Source organism: Sorghum bicolor, chromosome 8 (assembly GCF_000003195.3).
Source record: "Sorghum bicolor cultivar BTx623 chromosome 8, Sorghum_bicolor_NCBIv3, whole genome shotgun sequence".
In the NCBI taxonomy this organism is placed as follows: Eukaryota; Viridiplantae; Streptophyta; class Magnoliopsida; order Poales; family Poaceae; genus Sorghum; species Sorghum bicolor.
Genome location: NC_012877.2, coordinates 52052178 through 52077724, shown reverse-complemented (window position 1 = coordinate 52077724; position 25547 = coordinate 52052178). Strand labels below are relative to the sequence as shown.

The window sequence follows — 25547 nt, the reverse complement described above, 5'->3', positions numbered from 1 at the left end:
TGTTTTTCTGCATTTGCAGTTTGCTAAGAAAAAAACATCACGTAATACATACACTATAAGTTAGAGCAATCTGTAAATGTTTAAAACATTTAATTGTGGTAATTTTACGTTTGATCATTTCAAAAGAGAACTTTAGGTTTGGATAATCTGAGGGCAGAATGATGAACAACTGTAAACACTGTATCTGGTTCCTTATCTCAGCAAATCAAAAAATATGAGTTAGTATGCAAAATCACACCCCTCTGTATTGCACTTCAAAACTAAATGATTGTTATTTGCATTTTGTACTTCAAAACCGAAGTGCGCGAAAACATATGGGCATGTACACATTGCATCCTGAAACACCCCTTCTATTATTGGCACACCTCAAGACATCAATGTTGAAACCTCACCGATTGGATATTTGCTGGTCAACCTCAACAATCTCCTGGTTTCCACATCCATGGCCACCTTGTCTTGCTCCATGCGTTCGTCAACTATCAGAGGCATGAGCTTGGCCTCTGCATAAGTGCGCAAGACCGAGTTGTACATCTCAGTGGTCACATACCCTGCATCCCGGAACACGACTAGGAGCTTCTCTGCAGCTTCAATGTCACCTGTCTTCTCGACCTGAGAAAAGATCGCGGTGGCGAGCTCATGGTTTGGCTCCCATTTCTCCAAGCTTGAGAGGGCCTTCTTCAGGCACTCAAGGACTTTGTCCGTCTTGTTGTCGCCGAGATAACCCCAGATGAATAACTCCCATGTGCTATAGCTGGGTTTCACTCCTTTCTCCACAATCTGGCCAAGAAAGCTCTCTGCCTTCTCGATCATGCCATTCTTGATGTAATACGAAAGGATCGTGTTCGGGATCCTTGAATCACGTGTTCCCGACGCTGATTCCCATTCCCTGTAAAGGCCTTCTGCTGCAGCTATGTCGTTAAACCTCGTGAGGGAAGTGAGCATGCACTTGTACTCCGTGTCGCTGAACTTCCTGAAGGTTTCCCTCATCTTATTCCACACCCTGTCCAAGTTCCCTCTATCTGACAAGCTCGCATACAGGGTGAGGAGTGACGAGTATGCGGCTCGCTCCTTCCTGGAGGCCATCTTCTCCATCTCCACCAACGCGTTCCGGCCCTCGACATGGAGTCCGGCATTGATGTAGATGCTACCGAGCAAGCTGAAGGTCATCCAGTCAGGAACCACCCTATCATCCTTCATGAGAGCAAACACCTTCTCAGCGCTCTTCACGCTCTTCTTCTTGGAGCAGTACGTGAGCCACATGTTGTAGGTGACGAGGTCGGGGACCGTGTACCTCCTCAGCTCCTTGATCATCTCCGGCACCCGCTCGAGCTCGCCGCTCGCCATGTACAGCGACATCATGTGGTTGAAGGGCAGCGCGCAGGTGAGGTACCCGGCACGGGCCATCTCCGCCATCATGGCCTCGGCCTTCTCCCTCGCGCCGTGCTGCACGTACGCGTGCAGCAGCGCGTTGCAGGTGGACGGCGCCTTGGCGCGCTCCGGCATGTCCTCGAAGAACTTGACGGCGCTGGCGAGCCCCCGGACCTTGGCGACCAGGTCGAGGTGCACCGCGTGGTCCCCCGGCAGCAGCCGCATCTCCGGCCGCGTCCGCATCCACTCGCAGATCTGCAGTTCGGGTAGGCGCGGGACGGGACGGGACGAGCCGGGGCTCACGTCAGTCAGTCAGAGGAATCATCAGGCTGGCAATACGTCGAGCAGGTGGCGAGCGAGCGAGCAGGAAAACCTCCGAGGCGTCCCGCGGTGGAATGGTCGGGCGGTGTACGTACCTCGAGTGCGTGCTTGAAGCGGCCGTACTTCCGAAGCTCCCTGACGACGCGGTTGAGCTGGTACTTCTCCACGGTGCGGCCTTCCTCCGCCCACCGCCGGAGCACCACCACCGCGCTCCGCTTCGGGTAGATGAGCTTCAGCAACCGCTTCCCCAGCGTGTCCCCACTCCCCGCGGAGACACCACCGCCCGCGTGACCGCCTCGCGCGGACGCCGCGGAGAACAGCCTACCGCCGGTGGCCGCGAGCATGGCTTGGTCGTTGGTCCGCAGGCCAGCTGCCCAAGACCTCCTCGCCGGCCTATATAGTATAGAGAGGGAGAAGGAGCAGTGAGGCCCGGAGTTCAGTCTTGGGGCCCAAAACAAACGCCCCCTTTTTTATGCCCTCAAAAAAAAAAAAACAAAAAGCCCACACAAGCCCAGTTCGGTCTAGAGGGGCCCACGCTTCCGCGCCGTAGGAGTTCGGCCCTTTTACCAATTCCGCATCTTAACAGGAGCCTCCACGCAAAATCTCCCAGACCCAGAACCTCCGCCCACCCAGAAGCCTTGTGTACAAAGACAAAAAAACTTACTCGTGCAGGGACCTATCCGCAAAACCACCCCGCTGGTGGCTAACCCTCCTCGAGTCCTCGTCGCCGTGCTCCTCCTCGTCGCCGCCCGCGCGCATCGAAATCGGAATTTGCCAAACGCAAATCCCACGCGAATCCAGCCCGAATTTCCCCCAAAACGCGTCCAAACACCACCCAACCCATCTGGGGGCTGTGGCCGCCTCCCTCCCATGGCGTTTCACGTCGCGTGCCCCATCACTTGGTAAGCCCCCCTCACTCCCCTCTCTGTGTCTCGTCCGTCACCCCCCGCCTCCCTCCTCCGCCTCCGCCTTCTTCCTTGTCTGTAACGCCCGCGCGCTCTGACGGACGGGGGCGTCTCTGTCTGTCTCTCTCTGTTCCTATGCAGCAGGAGGGTGTGCGACTGCGAGCTAGGGTTCGGAGCCGCGGCGGCGAGCAACAAGGGAGGAGGGGGTGCGGTATGGGCGGGCGCGGCGGCGGCGCTCGAGGGGTTCCTGGCGGATCCGTGGCTGCTGCGGCCGGCCGGGGCAGCCGCGGCGGATGCGGCGACGGTGCAGGTGGAGGTGCCGCCCCTGGAGCCCGCCCCTGAGGATGGGGAGGACGAGGCGCGCCGGGCTGCGGCGCAGCGCGGCGCCGCCGCGGCGGAGGACCTCGCCAGGCGCTTCGAGAGCGGCGCCTACGGATCACCGGTCAGCGGATCTCTCTCTCTCTCTCTCCCTCTCCCTCTCCATCTCTTCCGTGGGTACTGTGCTTGCTGCCCTGCTGTGCTCGTGGGAGAATTTTTTTTGTGTGCCTAGTAGCGTGCCTTATCTTCGTGCTCGATTGTGTGGCTGTGGGCTGCTCGTGGTGTTTTGCTATGATATGAATTACTTGGAATTCTGGGTTGGGACAAAGGAACCTGATTTGTGCCTGATGTAGGAGTTTGCATCCTTTTGTGTTGAGGTTTATAGGGGTGCAGTCGATGAAAGACTGTTCCTTTTGGGAATTCTGGGGCAGCCGAGCACTGGGATTCTGTTGCCGTGGGAAATTAGCACCGTCATGGGGGTGTTGGCGCGCAAATTCAAGTCACTGAGCATCAGCGGGTATACGCTGCCATGACATTGCTAATGCTGATCTGGGGGTGACAGCATTTGCGCTGGCTTTAGCTTTTGCGGTGCACTTAAATATAGGCTTACGTCTAACTACGTATCTAGAACACAGCTAAAACTGTCTGTAATTTAGGATGGACCGACAGAGGGAGTTGTATTTTAGGGTTTTAGGTTTAGTGCCCGAATTGGTAAGGCATTGATGTTTGGTGAGGTATGGCTGTACGGCAATACTGTGATTTTTTTTAATGCTCAACTGCCTGAGTTTTCGTGTTAATCTTCCTAAAGTGTTGGATGTGAAATGATATTGTGAATCTTTCGAAACGGTTACATGCATGGTGACGCGTGGCATGAAAAAAAAACAGTTGTGCTTGAATTTTGAGCTCGTGTGTACACGTGGTTGTCGTGTTGTGCATGGTGTGCTCTTAGACGTTACCTAGGCCTTCACTGGTGAGAAACGGCTAAAGAAATTCTTTAGGAGAGCCTTGGAGCTATATAACTTATGCCCATGTAGGTTTATTTCTGCTGATAACGTTGTATGTTACTATAAATGAACCAAAGCTTCGGAAACAGACCTGTGTCTCATGGAGCTTCGCATGTACACTAATGTTGATTGTGCTGTATGCCTGTATGACTTACCATGCAGGAACACAGAATGCCAAAACTTGTTTGTTATCATCTAGCTATTTATCTAGGTTTCAAAGGTAACTTTAATTTCTTCTAAACAGTATCTTATTATTTTTCCACAATAAACTACTGGTATCGCATTTTTTGTTTTTGACTCACCAGATGCAGTAATGCTTAGTCCTGGGATATAAGCTTCTCATCATCGTGGTCCACAATTTTACTAGCCAATAAGATCTTTTAGGTTTTGTACTAGTTGCATCTTTAGTTGATGCCAACAATGTCGAATGCTATACTTCCATATTACTATACTTTATAATCTCTTAATACATGGTCTCTGCCCTTTTTTCAGGAGGCAGAAGGAGATGAAGACGAGTGGGATCGAGAGGATCAAGGAAATGCTGCTGTCAAGGTTATGTGCCGTTTATGCTTTTCTGGAGAAAATGAGGGCAGCACGAAAGCTGCCAAAATGCTTCCATGTAAACTCTGCAGCAAACGGTATCATAGAAACTGTTTGAAAAGCTGGGGGGAACATAGAGGTAACTTGAATTTTTATAGTCTCTTCATCACCTATTCATTCATGTACTTGCTCTGATAAGTTAATGTTCCTTCTAGACCTTTTCCACTGGAGCTCATGGGTCTGTCCGTCTTGCCGCAATTGTGAGGTCCGTTGTCTTTCTATTTCCATCTATTATCCTGAACTTGTACAAGTCCTCAGTCAAGAACAATTTTACCCTGTTTATTCTAGTTCTTGTGCTATGTTTGAATTTGCATCCTGAAAGCATGTAACGCTTCTATTACATTGTAAGTATTACTAGATTCTGCATTTGATTTGGTGTTATATCAATACTTGCCATCTATATAGGTGTGCCGACGTCCTGGTGATCCCAATAAGTTAATGTTCTGTAAAAGGTGTGATGGCGCTTATCATTGTTACTGCCAGCAACCATCACACAAGGTGAATTTATTGTATACTCTCCCCCCCCCCCCCTCTCTTCTCCACAACCGCCCATTTTTTGTTTAGATTGCATTTATATCTGTTTGTCATCACTGAACACTGAGTGTAACATTGCAGAATGTTACCCATGGACCATATTTATGTCCAAAACACACAAGGTGCCACAGCTGTGGATCTGGTGTGCCTGGTAGTGGCCATAGCACAAGGTACTGATTCAAATGTTCATCTCTCTAACTGGTATTGATTACCAGATGTCTTGTGCTGTACGTTTTGTTTCTGTGTAACACTATGAACTTGGAAATATAGGTGGTTTTTGGGGTACACATGTTGTGATGCGTGTGGGCGATTGTTTGTGAAAGGAAACTACTGTCCAATTTGCTTGAAGGTACAAGTGCTATTATCTCAGTACCAAAAATGATTTATTTTAGCTTTTGAAATTTATCATGCTCTGTTCAATCTTGGAGTTCCTATGTTTTCTCGTTTCTTCCCCATCACCTTACAAGATAGTGGTTGCCTGCACGAGATATTTTAGTGATGGAAGTTATTTGTTTATATTGTAGTTTGAAGCCTCTTTGACTGAGACTTCATTTCAGTTTTTAAGTCCGAAGTATGAGTAGCCTTGGTTCATAAATACTATGTTTTCGTTTTGTTGACTTATGCTTATATGATATATCCTGCTTTGGGTTCCCTCCCTTTTCAGGTTTATAGAGACTCTGAAGTGATACCTATGGTTTGCTGCGATGTTTGTGAAAAATGGGTGCATATTGAGTGTGATGGCATCAGGTCTGTATGAGTGAACCCTATGTATTTGTTTGAATAATACCCATATTTGTTTCAACTATATATATTGCCTCCTTTTCCCCTCCCTTTTCTTCTCATTGGGTGTTTGCTTTGCTGTTCCATTTGTTACGCAGTGACGAAAAGTACCAAGAATTTCAAGCTGACCAAAACCTTCAGTACACATGTGCAGCATGCCGTGGTGAATGCTCCCAGGTGATAACTACTTCTGTCATCATGGCTTGCTGCTATATTGTGTCATCTAATGCCCATTTTGCTCACATCAGATCCGGGACACTGAGGATGCAATCCGGGAGCTTTGGAAGAGGAGAGATGTTGTCGATCATGAACTTATGGTTACTTTGCGGGCTGCTGCTGCACTACCTTCTCCTGAAGATGTGTCACCACCTTATCCAAACTCAGATGATGAGAAACTCGGTGCATATGTATTGAAAAATGAGAGTAGAAATACTCTAAAGTTTTCATTAAAAAGCAACAGTAGTAAGCCTCCATCAGATACACCTGAGCAAGAGAAGATTGTTTTTAAGAGCCCTGGATCAAATAAGAAGTCTTCCAAAAAGAAAGGTGGCCAGGGTAATAAAACAGATGATGGCCATGATGAAATATTTCTGGAGAGAAGGCATGATGTTAAATTACCAAATAGCCGTTTGGGAGATCAAAGTATAGATGGCAATCATGATAGGAGCCCTTTTAAGAATGATGATAATGCCTACATTTCATCTTCAACTCGAAGTTCAGAGAAGAGTTTGAAATCTCCATCCAAGAAAGCTGTGCCAAACAATGCTGATATGATACCCAAAGTCAAGATTAAAGGCAGTAAGGTTTCAACTTTGCATTACAAAGATGGTGAAGAAAATACCCCCAAGAATGACACTGGAAAAGCTACCAAGTTGGTTATTCATCTTGGTTCGCGGCATAAAACTAGGAGTGGCTCTCCTAAGTCAGAACTGTCCAATTCTCAAAGAGAGCAAGATCTGGGTTCAATACATGGTATGTGGCCATTTTGCGGAAGTTCACCATTTACCAGTTCTATTTCCCTGCTATATATATAATACATGTGTTAGCTGCACAAGCATATGCTTCAGGAGCTAATAGTTTTGTTTGCTTACAAGGTATCCTATGGGCATGCAAACAGTTAGCAGTTTGTATTTTGATGGTAGTCCAAAGGCATTCTTTTCTGTTCTTCTGATTGAAATTTGAAATCCTAGCATTTTTGCCAAAAGCCCAAATGTTCCCATTGAGGGCTTAATTTTAGGAAGCATTGCTGTCTTCCTGTAACACTATTGTTCCCATTCCTAAATTCAAATTAACTGCACCTGATATTACTTTCTGCTTGTACCCATGAAGTTATTTATTAATTCTTTGTTGGATATTGACTGCATTTTGAAATAAGTTCCTGAAACTTTTGCTTTATGGTTTGCATTCTGGTGATGCTATGTTGAGGACTAATCAAGTTTTCACACTCATTGCCTCTTTCAGGAGGGAAAGTAGATGTTACAAGCCAGCTGAAAAGTTCAAGAAGTGAGGTAAAAGAGAGAAGTGTAATGAAGTTAGTTAGAGAGACTGGGGCACCGCAAAGAAATAGCCTTTTGGGTGATCTTGGTACCTCAAAAAAGCATGCAACTGGGAAAAGGAGCAATGCTCTAATTTCTGGAATGGAAAATGCAAATGAAACTGGTAGTAGAAACAGATCATTTGCACAAAAACAATATCATTCTAGTCAGGTGGATGAGAACCAAGGAACTGCTGACTCTCCTGATAATTTGAAGCCATCATTGCTCAAACTCAAATTTAAGCGTCCACATTTTGAGCAGCTAAACACCCAGGCCTCTCAACCAGAGGAGCCGACCTCCTGGGTTTCTCAGCAAGAGGAGCAGTTAAATGTTGCTAAAGGCCAGAGGTCAAAGAGGAAGAGGCCTTCAATGGAGAAGGCAGATGGTTTGGATGGTACGACTCCAGCCAAGAGGCATCAGCAGAGCACAGATGATGAAGTGATGGATGCAAACTGGATTCTACGCAAGTTGGGCAAGGATGCGATTGGAAAGAGGATTGAGGTCCATCTAACTTCTGATGGCAAATGGTTAGTTCTCCCTTCAACATTTTTTCGTTGCAGTTTTGTTTATATATTATGCTGGTCATGAAGTCTACCTCCATTTCGTTCAGTAGCAGTTTGAGGGAAAGTACATGTTTAGCCAATTGCACCGCTTTATGGAGTCTTCCATTTTAAATGGACGTTCCTGATGCCCAATATGTCTCCTGTAACACAATTACTATTTGCACACCGTTTGATGATGGAACTGACATTCCTTGCTCAGTATATCTGATTGTGTATCTTTTCTTATTATTACTGAGAAAAAAACATATGTACTCATACTAGTATTCATCTTGGCAGGCATCAAGGGATGGTGTCGAATGTCATCGGTGGCACACTGTGTATTCAGTTAGACAATGGCAGGTCTGAGAACGTGGAGCTAGGAAAGCAGGCCATCCGCCTGATTGCTTCAAGATCAAAGGGCGGGAAGCGATGAAACCTTTTCCCCATATGCAGCTTAGAACCTGTTCTGACTCTACCCATTGCCATGATTATGGCAGGTAGAGTCCTCTCCTTTGAGGTTTGACACCCTCTGAAGCACAGCGGTGACCACCTGCTGTTCATGGGAGGGAATGCCCTGCCTCTCGGGCTTTTGCTGACTGGACGAGACACTGAGCGCAACATCATCTGTTGTGCCATGTTTCGCTAGCCTAGCGTGTGACAGACTTTTGTTTTGGTGTTGATGCTGTCGATCGGAAGCCCATTGGCTTTCCATTAGATTCGTCGATCTGTTAGGGTAGGGAAACTGAGGAGGTTTTAGGTTACCTTGGTATGATGTAAAAGAAGCAGCAGGTAGCGCCGTCATATCTGGAGTGTATTGTACATGTAGTTTTTGGATGAGTTTCTGAACAATTGGCTATTGACTTATTTGGTGGTGTTATTTGCTGGCCAATGCCTGGTGGGACTTTGTTCTCTTGTTGCATATTGTGAGAGTAAATAATTTGTCTACAGATAGAAGGTGGTGCAAAACGGAGGCGGCGTTCGACCATCTAGCATGCTCAATTGCTCATCGACTCACCACCAGTGGTTTTCAAAGGGAATTTTCATGAAGGCGAATGTGGTGAATACAAAGGCGACAACAGCATCATCATGGACACATACGGCTGCTTGGAGAGCCAGCCGCTGCCTGGTGTCCCCTATCTGTGTTGGTCGACTAGTATGGCACTGGGAAGAGGAAGATCCCGACATGGAGATCTTGGTATAGTCCGTATGGCACAGGGAAGAGCAAGATCACGACAAGGATATCCTCAAGATCGTGAAGTAGAACAACTTCAGGCCCGGAATGATGGCCGACAAGCTACACCAGGCAAGTGTTCACTGCTGGACGGGAAACAACGACATCATGCATGGTTTCCTTTCATTTCATCCGCTGAAGCGAAACTCTATCAACAATCGAAGGTGTCATATCCTCATCGCTCACGACGAAAACATTGCCAAGACGCCAAACCGGCATTTGTGTGCATAGACGATATCTCAGTCCAAGGCTATTGTGTGGCCATTGTTCGCCCTTCGCCGTCATCTCGCGACCAACTCCATGCATGAAAGTGAAAGTGAGCTAAACTAGTAGATTATTGTATTCTTCTTTCCTCCAAAATTCGATCAAGTACCCTAGACTAATATATATTGCTCTGTTGCCGCATATGCTAAGAGCATCTCCAAGAGAATAGGTATGTCACTCGTCATCAATAAAAAAAACACGGTCCAACAGCTTCGTCATCTGCCTCTCTAAAATAGCTGTTGCGCTATACCGCAAAAGTCGCTCGGCAGAATAGGCGAGCTGACCTCGCTCGCCATCCTGAGTGATCCAGCGTTTCCCGCGTGGGTGTCATTCATCACCCTTTCTGGGTTTGCTCCTTCCGTGTTTGCACTACCGCGATACCTTGGGGCGACACCACATCGCCGGTAGCCGATGCGGCGGACGTCGCTGGTGTCTTTTCTGTGCCCATCGAGTGCCTGGTATGAGGACAATAACGCGCCGCACACAGAGCACTCGTACTCTTACCCGTACTGTAGCCACGCTCGCTCTTGATCTCCTGAACTCGAAGAACCTGAAGAAACAAAAGCATCACCGGGTGGGTGCAGACAGCAGACCTTAAATGTTCCAGCTTCAATCCTCGCTTTGATCCTCTTGAGATTAATCTAGAGCAATAGATGCACACGAGCAAGAATCCCAGATGAACCAGTGACTTGCCGGTGCCGAAGGTTGGATTCAAAAAATAGCTAGCTTGATTTAGAGATTCTGCTGCGGACGGTGCTTATTTTGAGAGTCTAAATAGTTTTAGAGAGCTAGTTTAGATATCTAAATTCAGATATGCTCTTGGAGTTGCTCTAATGACGCCAATCCATACAGGTGCAAGTGGTACATCAGGCAATGAGATTTTGCTATTAATCTGTCATGCATATATAGTTCCCTTGCCACATAAGTTTCAAGTCTAGCTCCATCTGCTGTATATGTATTAGCAAATTATGCATTTCTAATTAATCTCTAACAAAAGATGTTTCTGTATTGATCCCTTCTGCATCGCAGAAATTAACTGGGAAAAGTTTCTGTCCGAGAAACCATTCTTGTAACGTCCCGCCTTCACGAGGCCGGGCCCGCTTACATCTGGTAGCTGTCAGCCTTCACAGACCAATACTACTCTTTTCTGTATACTTTGTCCTCACTCATGTGCACGCGGGAAGTACTTTCCGGTCGGTTACCCAACCCTGAATTTCTCTAAACCAAGCACGCGGAAAAGAAGTTGCAACTTATTGGTGTATGAGTATCCTATTAATCTTATTAAGCCATGGACTGGGTGTTACATCCTCACCCTCTTAAGAGACTGACGTCCTCGTCAGTCAACAACTTATTGATATAAGTATCCTATTGATTCTATTAAGCCCTGGGCCGGGTGTTACATCCTCAACCCCTTAAGAGACTGAAATCCTCATCAGTCGACCCCAAGCCAGGAACGTCCCCTCTTGGCCACATTCATGTGTCCAGTGTCAGCACAACGTCCCCTCTTGGTCACGTTCAATGTGTCCAGCGTCAGCGCATGTGTCATATTGTGTGACCCCTTCGGGACCACACTAGCTATGCGCACTATGCCTGCGCAACTATGACACACACGCCCGTGAAACCGCGAGAGTCGGCTCTGATATCATTCTGTAACGTCCCGCACATCTGACAGCTTTTCTAGGACATAGTCAGGCGAGAGTCGGCTCTGATAATATTATACATCTGGCAGCTTTTTCACAGACCAATACTAGTATTTTCTGCACACTTTGTCCTCACTCATGTGCACTCGAAAGTACTTTTCGGTCGGTCACTCATCCCTAAATTTTTTTAGGTCAAGTACGCTTAACTTTGGAGTTTTATGGCGGAAGCAACAAACATCCTCGTCCAGTAGCACTTGAACTAGCTACATCTACTCCGGCAACCCCCATCCTTGTCGAGCAGCACCGGAAGCCGTCGTGTCTCATTTGTCAAGTGCTCAATTTTGTTGGCATGTACCCCTTTCGATCTCCGACGGAATGCCGTTGCAACCACGGTGATGTTATCCCATGAATAGATTTTACATAATTATTAAGTGCATTAGGAAGCAATAGCCATTACTTAAATGAAAGGCTATATGATTACTTAAATTCCGTAATCCTTTCCTCATCGGGTTACAAGCATTCATTGGATATTTACAAATGTTCCGCTGTAATCTGTTTTATATTTCGATACTGCACAGCTTGTAAACACGCACCAATTTTTATTTAACCAGCTACAAAAGGTGCAACAACACATAAACATGTGATATATCTCAAATAACAGTTTGAGGACAACAAGATTATTAATTTTGTAATTGAGTTCCATAAATGGTCTAATTAATGAGAAGTTCATTTTACCCTTTCGTTGTGATACAATTAAATGTAAATAATTTGATGTTCTACACAACTTCTCATTTAATTAACTATGGGACGTACTGTGAGTTTGAAAAAAAATAGAAAGCATACATTTTTTATATATATTTTGTCACTTTTTTGTGAACCTACTATATATTTTGTTACTTATTGAAAATTTACAAAGTATCTTTTATGTAGCTTCATAATATCCATTATTTTCACAATGTTGCGAACAACTACTTCAATACAGCGCATGCTCGCATTGTGCGCCGCCTGGACCATCCGATGTTCTCTAGGTTTGGGGTTTGGGGCGTCGGATGCATGGGTGTCAAGACGAACTCACCTAGCCTCCGTCGCTGGAGAAGAAGGTCGTGATGTTAAGGTTCGTGGTTAGGAGGATTTTCATGTTCTCCGAGCTTAGAAGGAAGTTTTTGGGGAGGATGCCAGACCAGCAGCGTTAGTGGTTAGACGGCAGTTGAGGGCGGGGCAGTGGGGGCGCCGCCCGTTGGGCAGTGGGAGAGGCTGATTACATGATGCCGATGGCAGGGGCATCCAGCCAAGAAGAAGGGTAGAAGCTTGGGATTATCGTGGCGACATGGCGGAGGCGGCGACACGTGCTGGAGCCGAGGAGGTGCTGGAGGCGAGAGGCACTTGCATCAGATCTGGAGAGCCTTGGGATTATTGTGGCGGCAATGAATGTGTGTGGCACACCGTTGGAGCCTGGGAGGTGGTGGATGTAGGGGGGCACTCGCATCAGGTCTAGAGGAGAAGCTCAACAGGGTTGGCCGTGGTCGTGGACCGAAGCCGGGTGGGGAGCGCAGGAGGAAGAAGAGAAGACGTGCGCACGCAGAAGAAGGACGTGTGTGGGTTGAGCTTTGGCCTTGTTTAGTACCAAAAAGTTTTGTAAAATGGATATTGTAGCACTTTCGTTTGTATTTAACAAATATTGTCCAATCATGGACTAACTAGGCTCAAAAGATTCGTCTCGTACCATACATGTGCTGGAAGATTGGATGTGACGGGAAATCTAAAAAATTTTCTAATTTTTTTTAACTAAACAAGGCCTTTGTGTACCTACGCACGCGTGGTGTACTAAAGTCCATAGAAAAAAAAAATCCAAAAAGACAGGAGTACTAGCTAGCCTCGGAATCTTGCATGATTGATAAAAAGGCAAAAATGGCGAGAATTATCATCATGATTGATAAAAGGCAAATTGCGAAGCCCAGTTGCACATTCAGTCTAGTGGAGCCTAACTTTGAACCTTTGATAATAGGCGTCCGTCGACCGACCACTGTGGAAGTGGAAGATAGGGATTGAAGGGGATGCGCACTCCGTTCCTTCTGCACTGCATGCACTGGCCCAAGTTTCTCCAAGCGTGAGGCTGATGAGGCCCTGCATTGGAGTGGAGAACCTCCACAACCACGACCACGACCACAAAGGTAAGTGAGGTCGTACTCGACGTCTACTCCCTAGACTTGTTAGCTTCGGCAGCTATGGCATCCAAGAGCGGACCGACCATCCTGTTGATGAGTTTGTGATTCCATACGGACACCCCACATGGGCTGCCGCCGCAAACCTCCCAAAGAAAACAACCAACGGTTCCATGCGCAATTCCGGATCGTCTGTCGCACCTACACTCGGTACCGGCCGACCTGCGATGCTACAATTTCTAGAGCCGCAAGCATATATATTTCTTTCTTATATATTGATCATCATATCATCACTAATAAAACTCACTGCATTGCAGCATTTGCATGTTTTTCAGGTTCCACTGAACCAACAGTTTTTGGAGAACCAACAAACAGGGGCTAGCTAGCACACCTATCTTATCAAGGCTGATGATCTATCGCCATCGATGATGTTTTTGTTCGATCGAGAAAGAAAACTGCATAACTCTGTGCCCTGCAGGATCGAATGGGACGCTGATCGATCATCACTCCTCAGATCAGTTGGTGTCGTCGTCGGCGGTAGGCATCCAGTACCTGTTAGTGAGCCAGACGCCATCGGCGACGACCTTGGCGCCGTCGTGGTTCCGGTGCCACGAGTAGTAGGCGTGCGTCCGGTTCTTGATCTCCAGCGTCGCGTGCCCGAAGCTCGCCTCCCTGAACGCCGAGTAGCTCGGCTGCGGCCGCGTGAAGTTATCCGCGACGCCCTCGATGTTGCCGCCGTCGCCGATGGTCACGTACACGGGCGCGCCGGCGTCCCTCACCGGCGTCGCCTCCCCGTTGACGATGTCGTAGGCGACGTTGGACACGCGGTGGCTGCGCTCGTACGAGTGGACGTGCCCGGCGAGCACGACGTCGGCCCTGGCGTCCACGAGCCATTTCTCGAACTGCACCCGCATCGTCTCCCCTTCCATGTAGTGGTAGTTGTTGCTGTTGTACCACGGCGAGTGCATCAGCACCACGAGCCACGGCGTCGTCGTCCTGTCGACCCGCTGGAGCTCCGCCTGCAGCCACGTCCACTGCGGCGTGTACTTGCCGTAGGCGGAGTAGGAGGAGAGCACCACGACGTGCGCCGAGGCGAGCTTCACCGAGTACCAGAACGGCTCCGTGCTCCCCGAGGACAGGTACGGCGTCGGGTACCGGTGCGTGTAGGGCTTGAAGGGCGTCGTCTCCCCCAGCTCCGGCGCGAAGTCCAGCTCGTGGTTCCCCGCCGTCCAGATCCACGGCTGGTACGCCGCGTTCCGCTCCATGAAGCGGCCCCACGTGTCCCACCGGTTGTTGTCGTGCAGCGGGTGGTTGTCCGCGTACGAGAGGTCGCCGACGTAGAGGACGGCGTCGCCGCCGTTGTCGTCGTAGTGGGAGAGCGTGATGTTGGAGTCGAACGTCTGGCCAAGGTCGCCTGCATTATTCAGTCATCTCTCATCAGTCAGTCAGTCATGCATGGTCAGAGTCGTCGGCGGCAGCATCGTCAGCACGAGATAATAAATGATAGACGTACTTCTTCAGGCTTTGTTTTTTTTTTTTCGAGGGAAAGCCATTTGGCGCACTTTATTCATCTTGAATCATTGATACATCATTCATAGTTCTAAAATTTTTTCGGTTTCGGTAACACTTTTATTTTTATTTGGTAATTATTGTCGAATCGTAAAATAACTAGGTTTAAAAGATTTATCTCGCAATTTAAAAGCAAACTGTGTAATTTGTTTTTTATTTTTGTCTATATCTAATGCTTTATACATGTGTAGTAAGATTCGATGTAATGAGAAATATTGAAAAGTTTTTGGTTTCTAGAGTGAACTAAACAAGATCTGAATTTAGTGCTACACAGTAGTAGGTACTCTTACTGTTCACATTGGTAGGATTAGAAAAGTGGCAAATTTGAACACATTTTCTACGAGGTTTGTGAATCCCCGGTCAACACGGCACTCAGGCTTGATTGCGTACAATGCAGCTGACGTCCAGATCGCAACGGGCAGCAATGACACTATGAGTACAGTGGCAGCAAGATTCCCTTTGTTGTAAGATATATAAAATCATGGCTGGGATTGAGACATCTTACAGGATTTCAGTTCAATGAATTGGTATGGTACTACAGCAGTGCGTAATATATCCTAGTTTGGTAGAATTAAAAAGGAGCCAAATCTGAATAGAAGTTTTTTACGAGGTTTGTGAATCCCTGCTCGAGTGCTCTACACGGCATGGAAGCTTGATTCCACACATTGCGATTGACGTCCATGCCAACAGCCGACAATGGCACTATCAGTACAATGGTAGCAAGATTATTTTTTTTTTCAGATAAAATCATGGTTGGGATTGGGACATTGGTATATAATAGTATATAATATGTAGTGGTAAATAAATTATTGGTATTTAACCATTGGATGCCTGTAACTCGTTTATGGGAGGATCTCATCGAATCAAGATTCCAGCTAGTACGTAGTTGTACTATTCAAACAACCTCGTTTTTGTCGACCTGAGCTGTAATTTTCTATTGCTATACTACTCCCTCGGTTGAAAAAAAAAAAGAATGTCATTCTCATTCTTCTAGAAATCAACCAATCTCAAATCTTTTTATATTAGATATCTATAAGAAGTAAACTAATAATATTTATTATACGTGATATAAGTTTATATAGTTACATTAATAGTGAAATATAATTTCACACGAAACATATTAATTTTTTAAGATACATAGGCATTGATGCTATTTCCTATAATTCTAGAAAAAATTAAGATAATATTTCCTCCTTACCCATACAAAAATCGTTTGGAACAACGATATCATCTCCAAAGGCTAACATTGACTTCTTATTTGTATAAAAACATCTATCAAAAACTGGTATATATATTTAAAATAAATCTATTCATATGGTTTTCATATTTTTAAACACAACACTTAAAATTTATTTGTAATTTATATTCGTACTGTTTAAACCAAAATTTGTCCAAAATGTCTTTTTTATAGTACGGAAGGAGTATTAAGAGCATGTTCGTAGTCTATTTTTTCTTCCAACCAACGGTATTTTTCTCCTACAATAAGTCAACAGTAATTTTAACCTTGATTTTTTTAAAGACGATATTTTTGTGGGGAAGAGAAGAGTCGACATTGGAATCAACGATTGGAGCTAGCAGAGTTGCAGTTTGCTTACCGATGAGGCCGAACTTGAAGGGGACATCAGGTCCCGGCTTGGGCGGCGTGGTGAAGGAGAAGGTCCTGACGGTGTGGCCGAACCCCATGGCGTAGTAGTACTTGGTGCTGTGCTTGAGGTGCTTGAGGGTGCAGTGGTGGATGAACCCGGAGGTGTAGTTGAAGTAGTCGTAGCGCGTGTGTGTCCCCTCCGCGCGGCGCTCCATCTTCTCCGGGTCCGGCTTCTCCCCGAACTTGACGGTGCTGTTGCCCAGCTCGCTCGCCGTCACCCACGACACCGTCATCGCCGTGCCCTCCTGGTCGCCCAGCGTGATGTGCACCTGTGATTCATCTCACTGGTGGATGACGATGATGGGATGGGAAAAAGGAAAAAGAAAGGTATGGTACGCGACGCGAGTGGCCAGGACGAGAGGAGAATCTGATCCGGCACCGGCGGCGGCGGACCTACCTGCTGGGGCGCATTGTAGCCAGGAGGGACGCGGAAGACGTCGGCGTCCAGCGGCATCTCCACCGTCGCCTCCAGCTTCCGCCGGTACGAGCTCGTCACGCCGGCGTCCGCGCCGCCGCCCAGGAGCACGAGCACGGCCGAGAGGACCAAGAACAGGACGCCCCCGCGCCGGCGGAGAAGGAGATCGTCCCCCATCATTGCTCGTGCTGGCGCTCGCGCTGCGCTACTACTCTGCTCCCTGCCCTGCTTTTTTTTTTTTTTCTTTTCTTTTCTCTTGGTTGCCCACAACACAGCTAATTGGAGTTGGAGATACGGTGTATATATAGATAGATAGATAGATAGATAGATAGACAGATGCAACGAGGTCTTTTTGGGTTAGGCTGGGTTATATATGGGGTGGACACAGATTAGCTAAAAGTTAACTGTTTCCTTGGGCGGGCTTCAGCCGAGTCGGTCTATCTAGCCTAGTTATTAGAATGCGAAAATCACGGGAGAATATCCTACGAATTGTGCTTTGGCATACGGGGCAAGTCCTATATATAAATATCATACATATAGTTTGACATGGATTATATAAACAAGTGGCCTATAAATCAAAAACTTTTCAAGATTTCCCGTCACATTGAATTTTACGGCACACGAAGCATCAAATATAGATGAAACAAAAACTAATTGCACAGTTTGCCTGTAAATCATGAGATCAATCTTTTAAATCTAGTTAGTCTATGATTGGACAATATTTGCCAAATAAAAACAAAAATGCTACCGTATCCAAAACCAAAAAAAATTCAGAACTAAACAAAGCCTTTATATAATTTAGAAGTCGTTTTTGGATAAGATTTGGATCAAATATTAGGAATACAAACCATCAATATTTTAAAATGGTTAAATTTGCAAATATGAAATTTATATGAATAGATTTATTTTGAAAAATACTTATATATATATATATAATTTCTAAATATGTTTATAAAAATAAAAGATCAAAACTATGTTTTGGAGACTGTGTTATTATCTTAAATGATATCTAAATCCTCTACCGAGGGAATATGCTGATTAGCACGCCTCGATCATGCCTTTGAACAAGGACGGAGGGAGCTGCAAGCAGTTGACTTTGAAGCCAGCCAGTTTTTTTTTCTGGAGCATCTATCTACTATCATTGATGATGGCAAGATGGAGGCGAGTCGAATATTGCGTCTCTCTCTCTCTGCCTTGTTCTCACACGGCCGGAGCCGGACAATGTATGTGATAATATAATCGCCTTGTGTCTGCCGTGCAGTGCAGTGTGAATGCCCCCCACACAACTTGACCTATACGGCTACAATATATACCTCTATCTCTACCCTCCGCGGTCCGAATCAGATGGCGATTGGCGATGCTGATGCCCATTGCCATGACCACGACTTACGCCTTGTTTAGTCCACAAAAATTTTGGTTTTCGGCTACTGTAGCGTTTCTGTTTGCATTTTATAATTATTGTCTAATTATAGACTAACTAGGTTCAAAAGATTTATCTCGTAAATTATAGATAAACTGTACAATTAGTTTTTATTTTTATCTATATTTAATGTTCTATACATACAACCAAAAATTCGATGTGACGGAGAATCTTAAAATTTTTTGTGAACTAAACAAGGCCTTAGAGATCCAGCATATACTGTCATCAGTACACTGCACTTTGTTTGGGATCGATGACAATCTTGAGGCCGGCCCAACAGGCCAACACGTACTCTAATCGTTTCTCTTGTTACAACATGAACTATAGTTTGTAACGGTAGTGTCCGTGCAAATGATAATTCCAAGGAGAGCTCCTGGATTGAGAAAAAAGATCCATCTCCTTTTCTTATGTGGACCGACATGTCAATGGCATATCTCTCTTTTTTTCCTTTCCCTCTTCTCTCTCATGGCAAGATGGCGGCGGGCTACGATGATACCTCCATCGTGTCGATCCCCACGCTGCAGAGGAGGGAGAAAGGGGATTGACAAAAATCGGTGCTCGGTGCTACTTCTCTTTGAGGGATTAAGGAGAATTTTTTAAAAATTGAGAAAAAATATTAAGAAAGGGGATCTGTTGTAGTAATTTTTCTTCATCTTACTCTGCCATGTGACAATTATAGGGAGAGGAGATTGTTTTTTCTCAACGGTGGAGTTGCTCTTATAACCTCTGTTTCGATCATCTAATTTATAAGCGAAAAAGATTGTCTACTTCACCTCCTCACCTGTAAAACAAGGTATTCTACCACTCAAACTATTGAAAACCGTCTAAATAACACCCTGAGGCGGTTTTGAAAGTGGTTTTGCTGATGTGGCATATTTAAAAGTCTATATAACCCCCTAACCTATCAAGGGTTAACTGCATAACCCCGTCATCAACTATAAAATATTCACCTGCCATATTACAAGTACTCTATCAAGGTTTCATCTATATCTAAAACCAAACTATGGTTTTCACCCGCCATGTTACAAGATCTATGTCAACGAAAACCAAAACATTTCCTTTTTTTATATGCTGCGATGGCCGACACAAATCCTTCCTAACCAGAACAATTTTAACAGCTAAACTGAACCATACAATATTACTGATAGATGAAAACCCTGCAAAACCTAAACCCCTGCATAGAATATTCTACCATCATCTCTACTCCTCTGTATTCTTACCCTCCTATATCCGGTGTCCACTCATACACTTTGTTATAGGCCCTAATTCTGGATGATTGTTCTTGATCTCTCACACAAGGAGCCCAATGCCCTCTGTTGCAAGGGATCCTGCTGCAGTCCAGCTCCTTGCCAATGTACAGCTCCACGGTGAACCTCTTGAGCGCAGGTGCGCTCGCAATCACGCGTCCAACAAGGCTTAAATGGCTATCTGATGGCTGTAGGCCGGTGATCTTCACCTCGTTAAGGCGCTCCAGATGGATCTTCTGCTCATCCCAACCGAGGCCTTCTTGAGTGCAGAAACAACGAGGATTAGAGCACGGGTCGCACTGCAAACAATTAAAACTGACCAATTCAGACAATGTTACTGTTTTGGAAAAGAAGTAGCTGTCAATTCAGACAATGAGTTTGCAATGAGTATCAGATTCAGATGCCATAATATACAATAATATAAAGAAAAGATTATTGGACTCACGGGCTTGGAGATGTCAATTGAAAGGCGTTCGATTCTAGTACATTTTGCAATGAGTTTGGCAATGCTTGATTCAAGGTGCTGCCACTGTGCATCTATGGTCAAGTTGGTAATTCTAGGAAGTTGTGGCACTGGGCTCATCATCTCCTCCATGTCCCTCCAGTTCTTTGCCTCCAGATCCAAGATTTAAGGGCAGTAGAGAAGAAGTTTAGTATGCTACTCTATATTTGTAAAGAAAGTCGTTTAGGATAACGACACGGTTTTCAAAGCCTAACTTCAAAAAGTGGTATATGTATATTTTTTATAAAAATATTTTTCAAGACAAATCTATTATGGTTTTCACATTTCTAAACTCAACAACTTAAAAGTTATTCATGATTTATATTTACAATGTTTGACCTAAACCTTATCAAAAACGACTTTCTTTGTAGGTACTATAAAATCGTTTTTAATGGATTCAACATGAAACATTTAATGTGATTACAAACTGAAAATCATGTACTCCTGATTCAGAATATATATTTATATATATGCATATATACCACGGGCGGCGATACGTGCACGCCGAGGCTGTGGGCGGCGGTGCAGTTCCGGAGGAGCCACACGGCGCCGGCGTTGCTGTAGCCGACGGGGTGGCCGTGCGACCAAAGGAAGATCCTGTCGAGGCACCGGACGGTCTCCACGCCGTCGAACCGCAGGCGTTCCGGGCGGCACATGTCGGCGCACGCCAGCGTCTCGAGCCTCGGCGCCGAGATGGCGACCGCCGCGTCGTCGGACGCCATCCTGTAGCAGTCGGCGACGTGCAGCGTCCGGAGGCCCGGCGCGTCCATGTAACATCCAAAATTTGAATTTCAATTAATAGGATTTAATTTGAATTATTTAAGAATTTTAGTGAGCATTTAATGTAGCAAATAAATAATTTTTGTAGAAATTTAAAATTTATCATAAGCTTAGTAACATGATTTTGTGCATTCATGCTGAGACATATTTTATTTTGTGTTGATTGTATTTGGTTTATATTTAATTGTCCTCAAAATCCTTTTTGAAAAAGGCTTTAAAAAAAGAATAAAACAAAACAGAAAAAAAATTGGAAATAGAAAAAAAAAAGAGAAAGGAAGCCTCCCAGGCCGCAGCCCGAGCTTCCCCCTCTCACCCCTCGCGCGGCCCAGCTTCCTCTCCCGGCCCAACGCGCGCGCCTCCTTCTCCCTTCGGCTGACGACCGGGCCCCGCCCCGCTTCTCTCACTGGCAGCGCGGGCCCGCATGGCAGCGGGCGCCTTCTCCTCCTTCCTTTCCTCTTCGCAACCGAGACGACCTCCCTCTCCTTCCGGATACGAACGAATCCCATTTTGGACGGGATTTGCCTTTCCCGAGCCCTATAAGATGCTAAGCAGTGCCCCGCGTGATGTCTTTCCCCTCTACGCCGCAAATACGAGCCCTAACCGCCTCGCGCGTCGTGAACTGGATCTCGCCGAGTGAAACTCAACCCGCCGCCGCGGAGAGCCCTCCTTGCTCCCTCTCGGGCCGAACCAAGCGCCTTGGTGAGTTCGTCATGAGGTCCTCGCTCTCCTGGTGTTCTTATTTCGTTGTTTGGCGCTCGAAATCGAGGAATGGGTGAACTCCGGCGAGCTCGGGCTCCCAGCCATGGCGCGCCACCGCGTCGGCTCCTGTTTCCGACGGCCGGCCGGCCAGGGGTGGCTCGGGGTGGTTTGGCAGCCGTCCGATCGAAGATCGACGGCCGACAAAAGGAGATACCGATTCGGCCGCCGTTTTGCTTAAGAGTCCCTGCAAAAATTGAAGTAGTGACCCGTGGTCCTTAGCGTATTCTGCAGAATACGTTTTCTCGAATTGAAACACGTATTTTCGTCGGATAAAAAGAAAAATACGTTTTCTGCTAATTACAGTTTTGCCACTTATTTTGTAACGCTAATAAAATGCTCATTTTAACTCCGTTTTTGTCCATCCAAATTTCGTTAGATTCGTTTCAACGAGCTCTACATGTTAGAAATATTAGTTTACTGTTTTGAAACTTTTTAATTCTGCAGTAGCATTTAATTAATTATTTCTCTATAGGAAATCTTAGAAAATTCATATCTTTCACGTTTTAATTCCGATTTTCGTGAACTTTACGTTTGTGTGATCGTAGCACTGCGTAGAATATTTTCATAAACTTTTATATTTGTTTTACCACTGTTTGGTGTAATGTTCTAATTATATCTTGCTTGCTTTGTGTATGATTGTCTCCATTGGATTGCGTGTTGTTGATTGATGATTGGAATTAGACGGTGAGCCGTACGTTGGTGACCAAGACCAAGCTTTTGAGGACCAGCAGGCTCAGGAGAGCTTTGAGCAAGGCAAGTATAACTTGGGATCATCCTTGTTACCTATTCACTTATAACTACATATATATATATATCATATGCATGCTATCACCTTGTCGACCTTAGCAAAATCATAGATGATTGTTACCTGTATTCCTTGCTACCTACTTGATATGCATTTGGTATAGATGTGCTAGTGCTTGATATAATCCATGATCTTGTAAGATGATTAATAACTATGCAATGAACATAAAAGAATGACTGATAGCTGTATGAGATCTTGTCTGTAAGTGATCACCGGGACAACAGTGCAACCATGAGGGCTATAATGGCTCTGGCTTTAGCTCAGTATAAAGCACTTTTCTAGCTTGTTAGTGGTTACCCGAAAGGGCGGAGGGGCTGAACCGTTTTGGGTATAGTGTGGCCTCTGTCTGTATGAGTATAGGCTGCGAGTCATTGTGCCATCGGAAGGGGGGCTCTATATCTGCGCGCAAAGGAAACCTTGCGGCCCTAACTTGTTAGACGAACTTTTGAAAGGCTTCGTAGTGATCCCTGCCGACCTTCTTTGGAAGTGGGTTAAGAGGCTGATCACCTCGGGCGAAAGGGTAAATCATGACTCATGGGTAAAGATGTACAACCTCTGCAGAGTGTAAAACTGGTATACTAGCCGTGCTCACGGTTATGAGCGGCCTTGGGGGTTCTTGCTGCGCCGACGATGAGCTTATTAAGTTGTTATGTTCATTTGATTATCGTTTATGCAATGGATTAATTATGCTTACACTTGATCATGGGATTAATGGATTATTTATGCTACCTTGACAATTGCCCAGTAATTATGAACATGCTATCCACTATTAAAAGCTAAATGCAGTCAAACCAGTGTCAGCTTTTTGAGCCTCATGACCCCTGGTTATACTTGTTGAGTACGATATGTGCTCACTCTTACAATTTCCCAACACCTCAGGATATGATAATGAAGATGACTGAAATGAGGATTACCGTTATGAGTACTAGGTTTGGAGTCAACCAGTCAACAGTGTCCCTGTGTGGAGCTTCCATCGAGAGCGTTGTTTACTTCTTGTTATCATTTATGTAAGAGACTATGTGATTTATGATATTTCGCTATGTAATAAACACTGCAATGATATATTTGAGATTTGTCTACTTATGTATGCGACTATTTCTGGGACACATATAAGTCTTCTATGCATCCTATTTTGTTCGACAGTCCAGCTCCAGCGACGCCATGTCGCGGACGTGCTCCAGCCGGACCTCCTCGAGCGTCGCGGGGGCGCCGCAGCGGAGCGCGGAGAGCCCCGCGATGTGCGCGAGGCGGAGGCGGCGCAGGCGCGGGCAGCAGGACGCCGACAGCAGGCGCCCAAGGTTGCGCTCGTCGGTGCCGCCGTTTGGCTCGATCCGCGCGTGGCTGAGAAGGAGGTCGCTGAGCGCGGCGAAGGCGCCAGCGCCGGCGACCGGAATGGTGAGCGTCGCGTTCCCCAGGGTGAGGCTCATCGTCTCGGCTCTCGCCGAGGCCGGCATCGCGGCGGATAAGAGCGACTTCTTCCTCTCAGGCGCAGGCACCTCCGCGGTCGCTGCTGTCTTCGTCGTCTTGGCGTGCCGCGGCGGCACGGGCACGGCGACCGTGAAGCGCCCGGTCACGCGACGCTCGCCGAAGCGCAGCCAAGCGGCGACGTGCTCCGACGTGATGTCGGCGGCGTGGCCGTGCCTGAACAGGTACAAGCCCCCGGACGCCATGTCGATGTACCTGTTCCGGGGGGAGCTGTAGACGAAGTTGATCTCGAGCTCCTCCAGGTCGCCGCTGCCGCTGTTGGCGGCACGCCGCGCGAGGGCGGCGCCGACGGCCGCGATGAGCCGGCGGCCGTCCTCCGTGTCCTTTTGGCCGGTGCCGGCGCCGAAAGGGTTCGGCGTGACCGCGAACCGGAGGGCCCGGGCGTGGAGTACATGGTCGTCGTCGTAGTTGAGTCCGACGATCTTGCTCGGTCTGTCGAAGTTGAACGGCATGGACGGCGGTGCCAATGCCGCCGCCGTCGTCGTCGTCCGGTCGTCGGCGTCAATGGTGGCATGCACACGAACGAACGCACGTAGCGAAAACGTAGGATACGTGGGATTCGATCTGTTGGGGATTGTATTTTGGAAGGTTGCATCGCCGGCCGCTTCTTGAAATTGATTTTTTTCCTATCTATAAGTTCAAAAAACCTTTTTGTTGGCATATTTGATTTTTTTCCCCACAATAGAAATATACTAATGAGTATATTGCTACTAGTAGACTGTGCCTATGAAAAAAAATCGTAGATGAAAAAAATAATAATAAAATTCTAACATGTCGATTTCTATATATATCATAATATATAAAAATATAATTAATCCCGTGCAATGATACATTGATACATGATGGTATATACGACAGCATGCGTCATGTAATTTTCGTAGACTTGTACACCGGGTCAGTGATGAGCCATGGACACTAAAATCAGGAACCCTTAATTAATCTCTACATCTTTCTCACTAATTAATCTGTTTCACTTATTATAGACTATTCCCTCCATCCCAAATTATAAGTCATTCCAAAAATCTTGAAGAGTTAAAGCATCTTAAGTTTAACCAAAATTATAAGAAAAAAATTATAAAGTTTTATAGCATCAAATAGATATACTATGAAAATATAATTAATGAAGAATCTAATAATATTTAGCATAAATGTTATTAGCCTATCATATAAATTTGGTCGAGATGCTTTGACTCTCCAAGATTCTTAGAATGACTTATAATTTGGAATGGAGGGAATAATATTTAACTAGCATGCGAACTTCTAGAAAAATTTAGCTCTTCCTTCACACTGGGTTAGTTCCCCTGCACGTGCAAAGTCATATAGAGTGTCCGAAACAATTTGGTTGAGTAAATACCACGGGTGGATTCACGCTGATGGGATACGCTCAAATCGAGCTTTACTCCTGGACATGGTTAAGTGGACGCAAGATCAGGATGATGGAATGACACGTGGTTGAATTAGTTCATGCAGGTAACCAAACACTTTCTTCCTGAAATATGGTTCCACTTAACATACGTCTCATCATCTGGATATACAATGCAAACCTCATCTAATAACCAAACACGTCTTAAGGAATTGTTTACTCTTACCAGGTGAAAAGCTTCCCTCCAATAAATTTCTTGAGGATATTATAAGAAGAAAAAAAAAACAGATGTTTTAGGGGTTCCACACCTAGATTAAATGTGTTGTACGAACTAGGTGGAATATTTGTTCTCT

General features: G+C 46.0%; 4 protein-coding genes across 5 annotated transcripts; 1 reads left to right on the top strand and 3 right to left on the bottom strand.

The window, feature by feature from the left end:
- LOC8067218 (pentatricopeptide repeat-containing protein At4g02820, mitochondrial) lies at positions 165–2576 on the bottom strand. The gene is made up of 3 exons (XM_002442189.2): positions 2354–2576; positions 1785–2082; positions 165–1623 (listed from the first exon to the last, which is right to left on the bottom strand). The coding sequence occupies exons 1-3, from the start codon at positions 2446–2448 to the stop codon at positions 367–369; spliced, it is 1650 nt and encodes a 549-aa protein (XP_002442234.2). The 5' UTR covers positions 2449–2576; the 3' UTR covers positions 165–366.
- On the top strand, positions 2455–8817 carry LOC8064619. 2 transcript variants are annotated; one of them, XM_021466228.1, is made up of 12 exons: positions 2455–2591; positions 2736–3036; positions 4409–4595; positions 4672–4721; positions 4922–5014; positions 5132–5220; positions 5321–5399; positions 5715–5797; positions 5929–6007; positions 6079–6802; positions 7292–7892; positions 8205–8817. In XM_021466228.1, the coding sequence occupies exons 1-12, from the start codon at positions 2560–2562 to the stop codon at positions 8338–8340; spliced, it is 2454 nt and encodes an 817-aa protein (XP_021321903.1). In that variant the 5' UTR covers positions 2455–2559; the 3' UTR covers positions 8341–8817. The 2 variants fall into 2 exon arrangements, with proteins under 2 accessions (XP_021321903.1, XP_002443271.2); XM_002443226.2 differs by having other exon boundaries at positions 2461–2591; positions 2739–3036; positions 8205–8796.
- On the bottom strand, positions 13445–17311 carry LOC110429807 (purple acid phosphatase 2-like). Its single transcript, XM_021446442.1, has 3 exons — positions 16816–17311; positions 16369–16687; positions 13445–14618 (listed from the first exon to the last, which is right to left on the bottom strand). The coding sequence occupies exons 1-3, from the start codon at positions 17011–17013 to the stop codon at positions 13720–13722; spliced, it is 1416 nt and encodes a 471-aa protein (XP_021302117.1). The 5' UTR covers positions 17014–17311; the 3' UTR covers positions 13445–13719.
- On the bottom strand, positions 19338–24428 carry LOC8064618. The gene is made up of 4 exons (XM_021466082.1): positions 23505–24428; positions 20485–20725; positions 19946–20113; positions 19338–19799 (listed from the first exon to the last, which is right to left on the bottom strand). Exons 1-4 carry the CDS (start codon positions 24281–24283, stop codon positions 19470–19472), a joined length of 1518 nt encoding a protein of 505 aa, XP_021321757.1. The 5' UTR covers positions 24284–24428; the 3' UTR covers positions 19338–19469.

Coding starts and splice junctions, on each gene's coding strand:
- LOC8067218 (XM_002442189.2), bottom strand. CDS start 2,448: ATGCGCGCGGGCGGCGACGAGGAGGAGCACGGCGACGAGGACTCGAGG. Junction 2,083..2,353: donor GCGGATAGGTCCCTGCACGA/GTAAGTTTTTTT, acceptor TATACTATATAG/GCCGGCGAGGAGGTCTTGGG. Junction 1,624..1,784: donor GCTTCAAGCACGCACTCGAG/GTACGTACACCG, acceptor CCCGAACTGCAG/ATCTGCGAGTGGATGCGGAC.
- LOC8064619 (XM_021466228.1), top strand. CDS start 2,560: ATGGCGTTTCACGTCGCGTGCCCCATCACTTG. Junction 5,400..5,714: donor ACTGTCCAATTTGCTTGAAG/GTACAAGTGCTA, acceptor CTCCCTTTTCAG/GTTTATAGAGACTCTGAAGT. Junction 7,893..8,204: donor CTAACTTCTGATGGCAAATG/GTTAGTTCTCCC, acceptor TCATCTTGGCAG/GCATCAAGGGATGGTGTCGA.
- LOC110429807 (XM_021446442.1), bottom strand. CDS start 17,013: ATGATGGGGGACGATCTCCTTCTCCGCCGGCGCGGGGGCGTCCTGTTC. Junction 16,688..16,815: donor GCTACAATGCGCCCCAGCAG/GTAGGTCCGCCG, acceptor GATGAATCACAG/GTGCACATCACGCTGGGCGA. Junction 14,619..16,368: donor CTTCAAGTTCGGCCTCATCG/GTAAGCAAACTG, acceptor TGAATAATGCAG/GCGACCTTGGCCAGACGTTC.
- LOC8064618 (XM_021466082.1), bottom strand. CDS start 24,283: ATGCCGTTCAACTTCGACAGACCGAGCAAGATCGTCGGACTCAACTAC. Junction 20,726..23,504: donor GAGCACGTCCGCGACATGGC/GTCGCTGGAGCT, acceptor CGACTGCTACAG/GATGGCGTCCGACGACGCGG. Junction 20,114..20,484: donor TGCACGTATCGCCGCCCGTG/GTATATATGCAT, acceptor TTGGATCTGGAG/GCAAAGAACTGGAGGGACAT.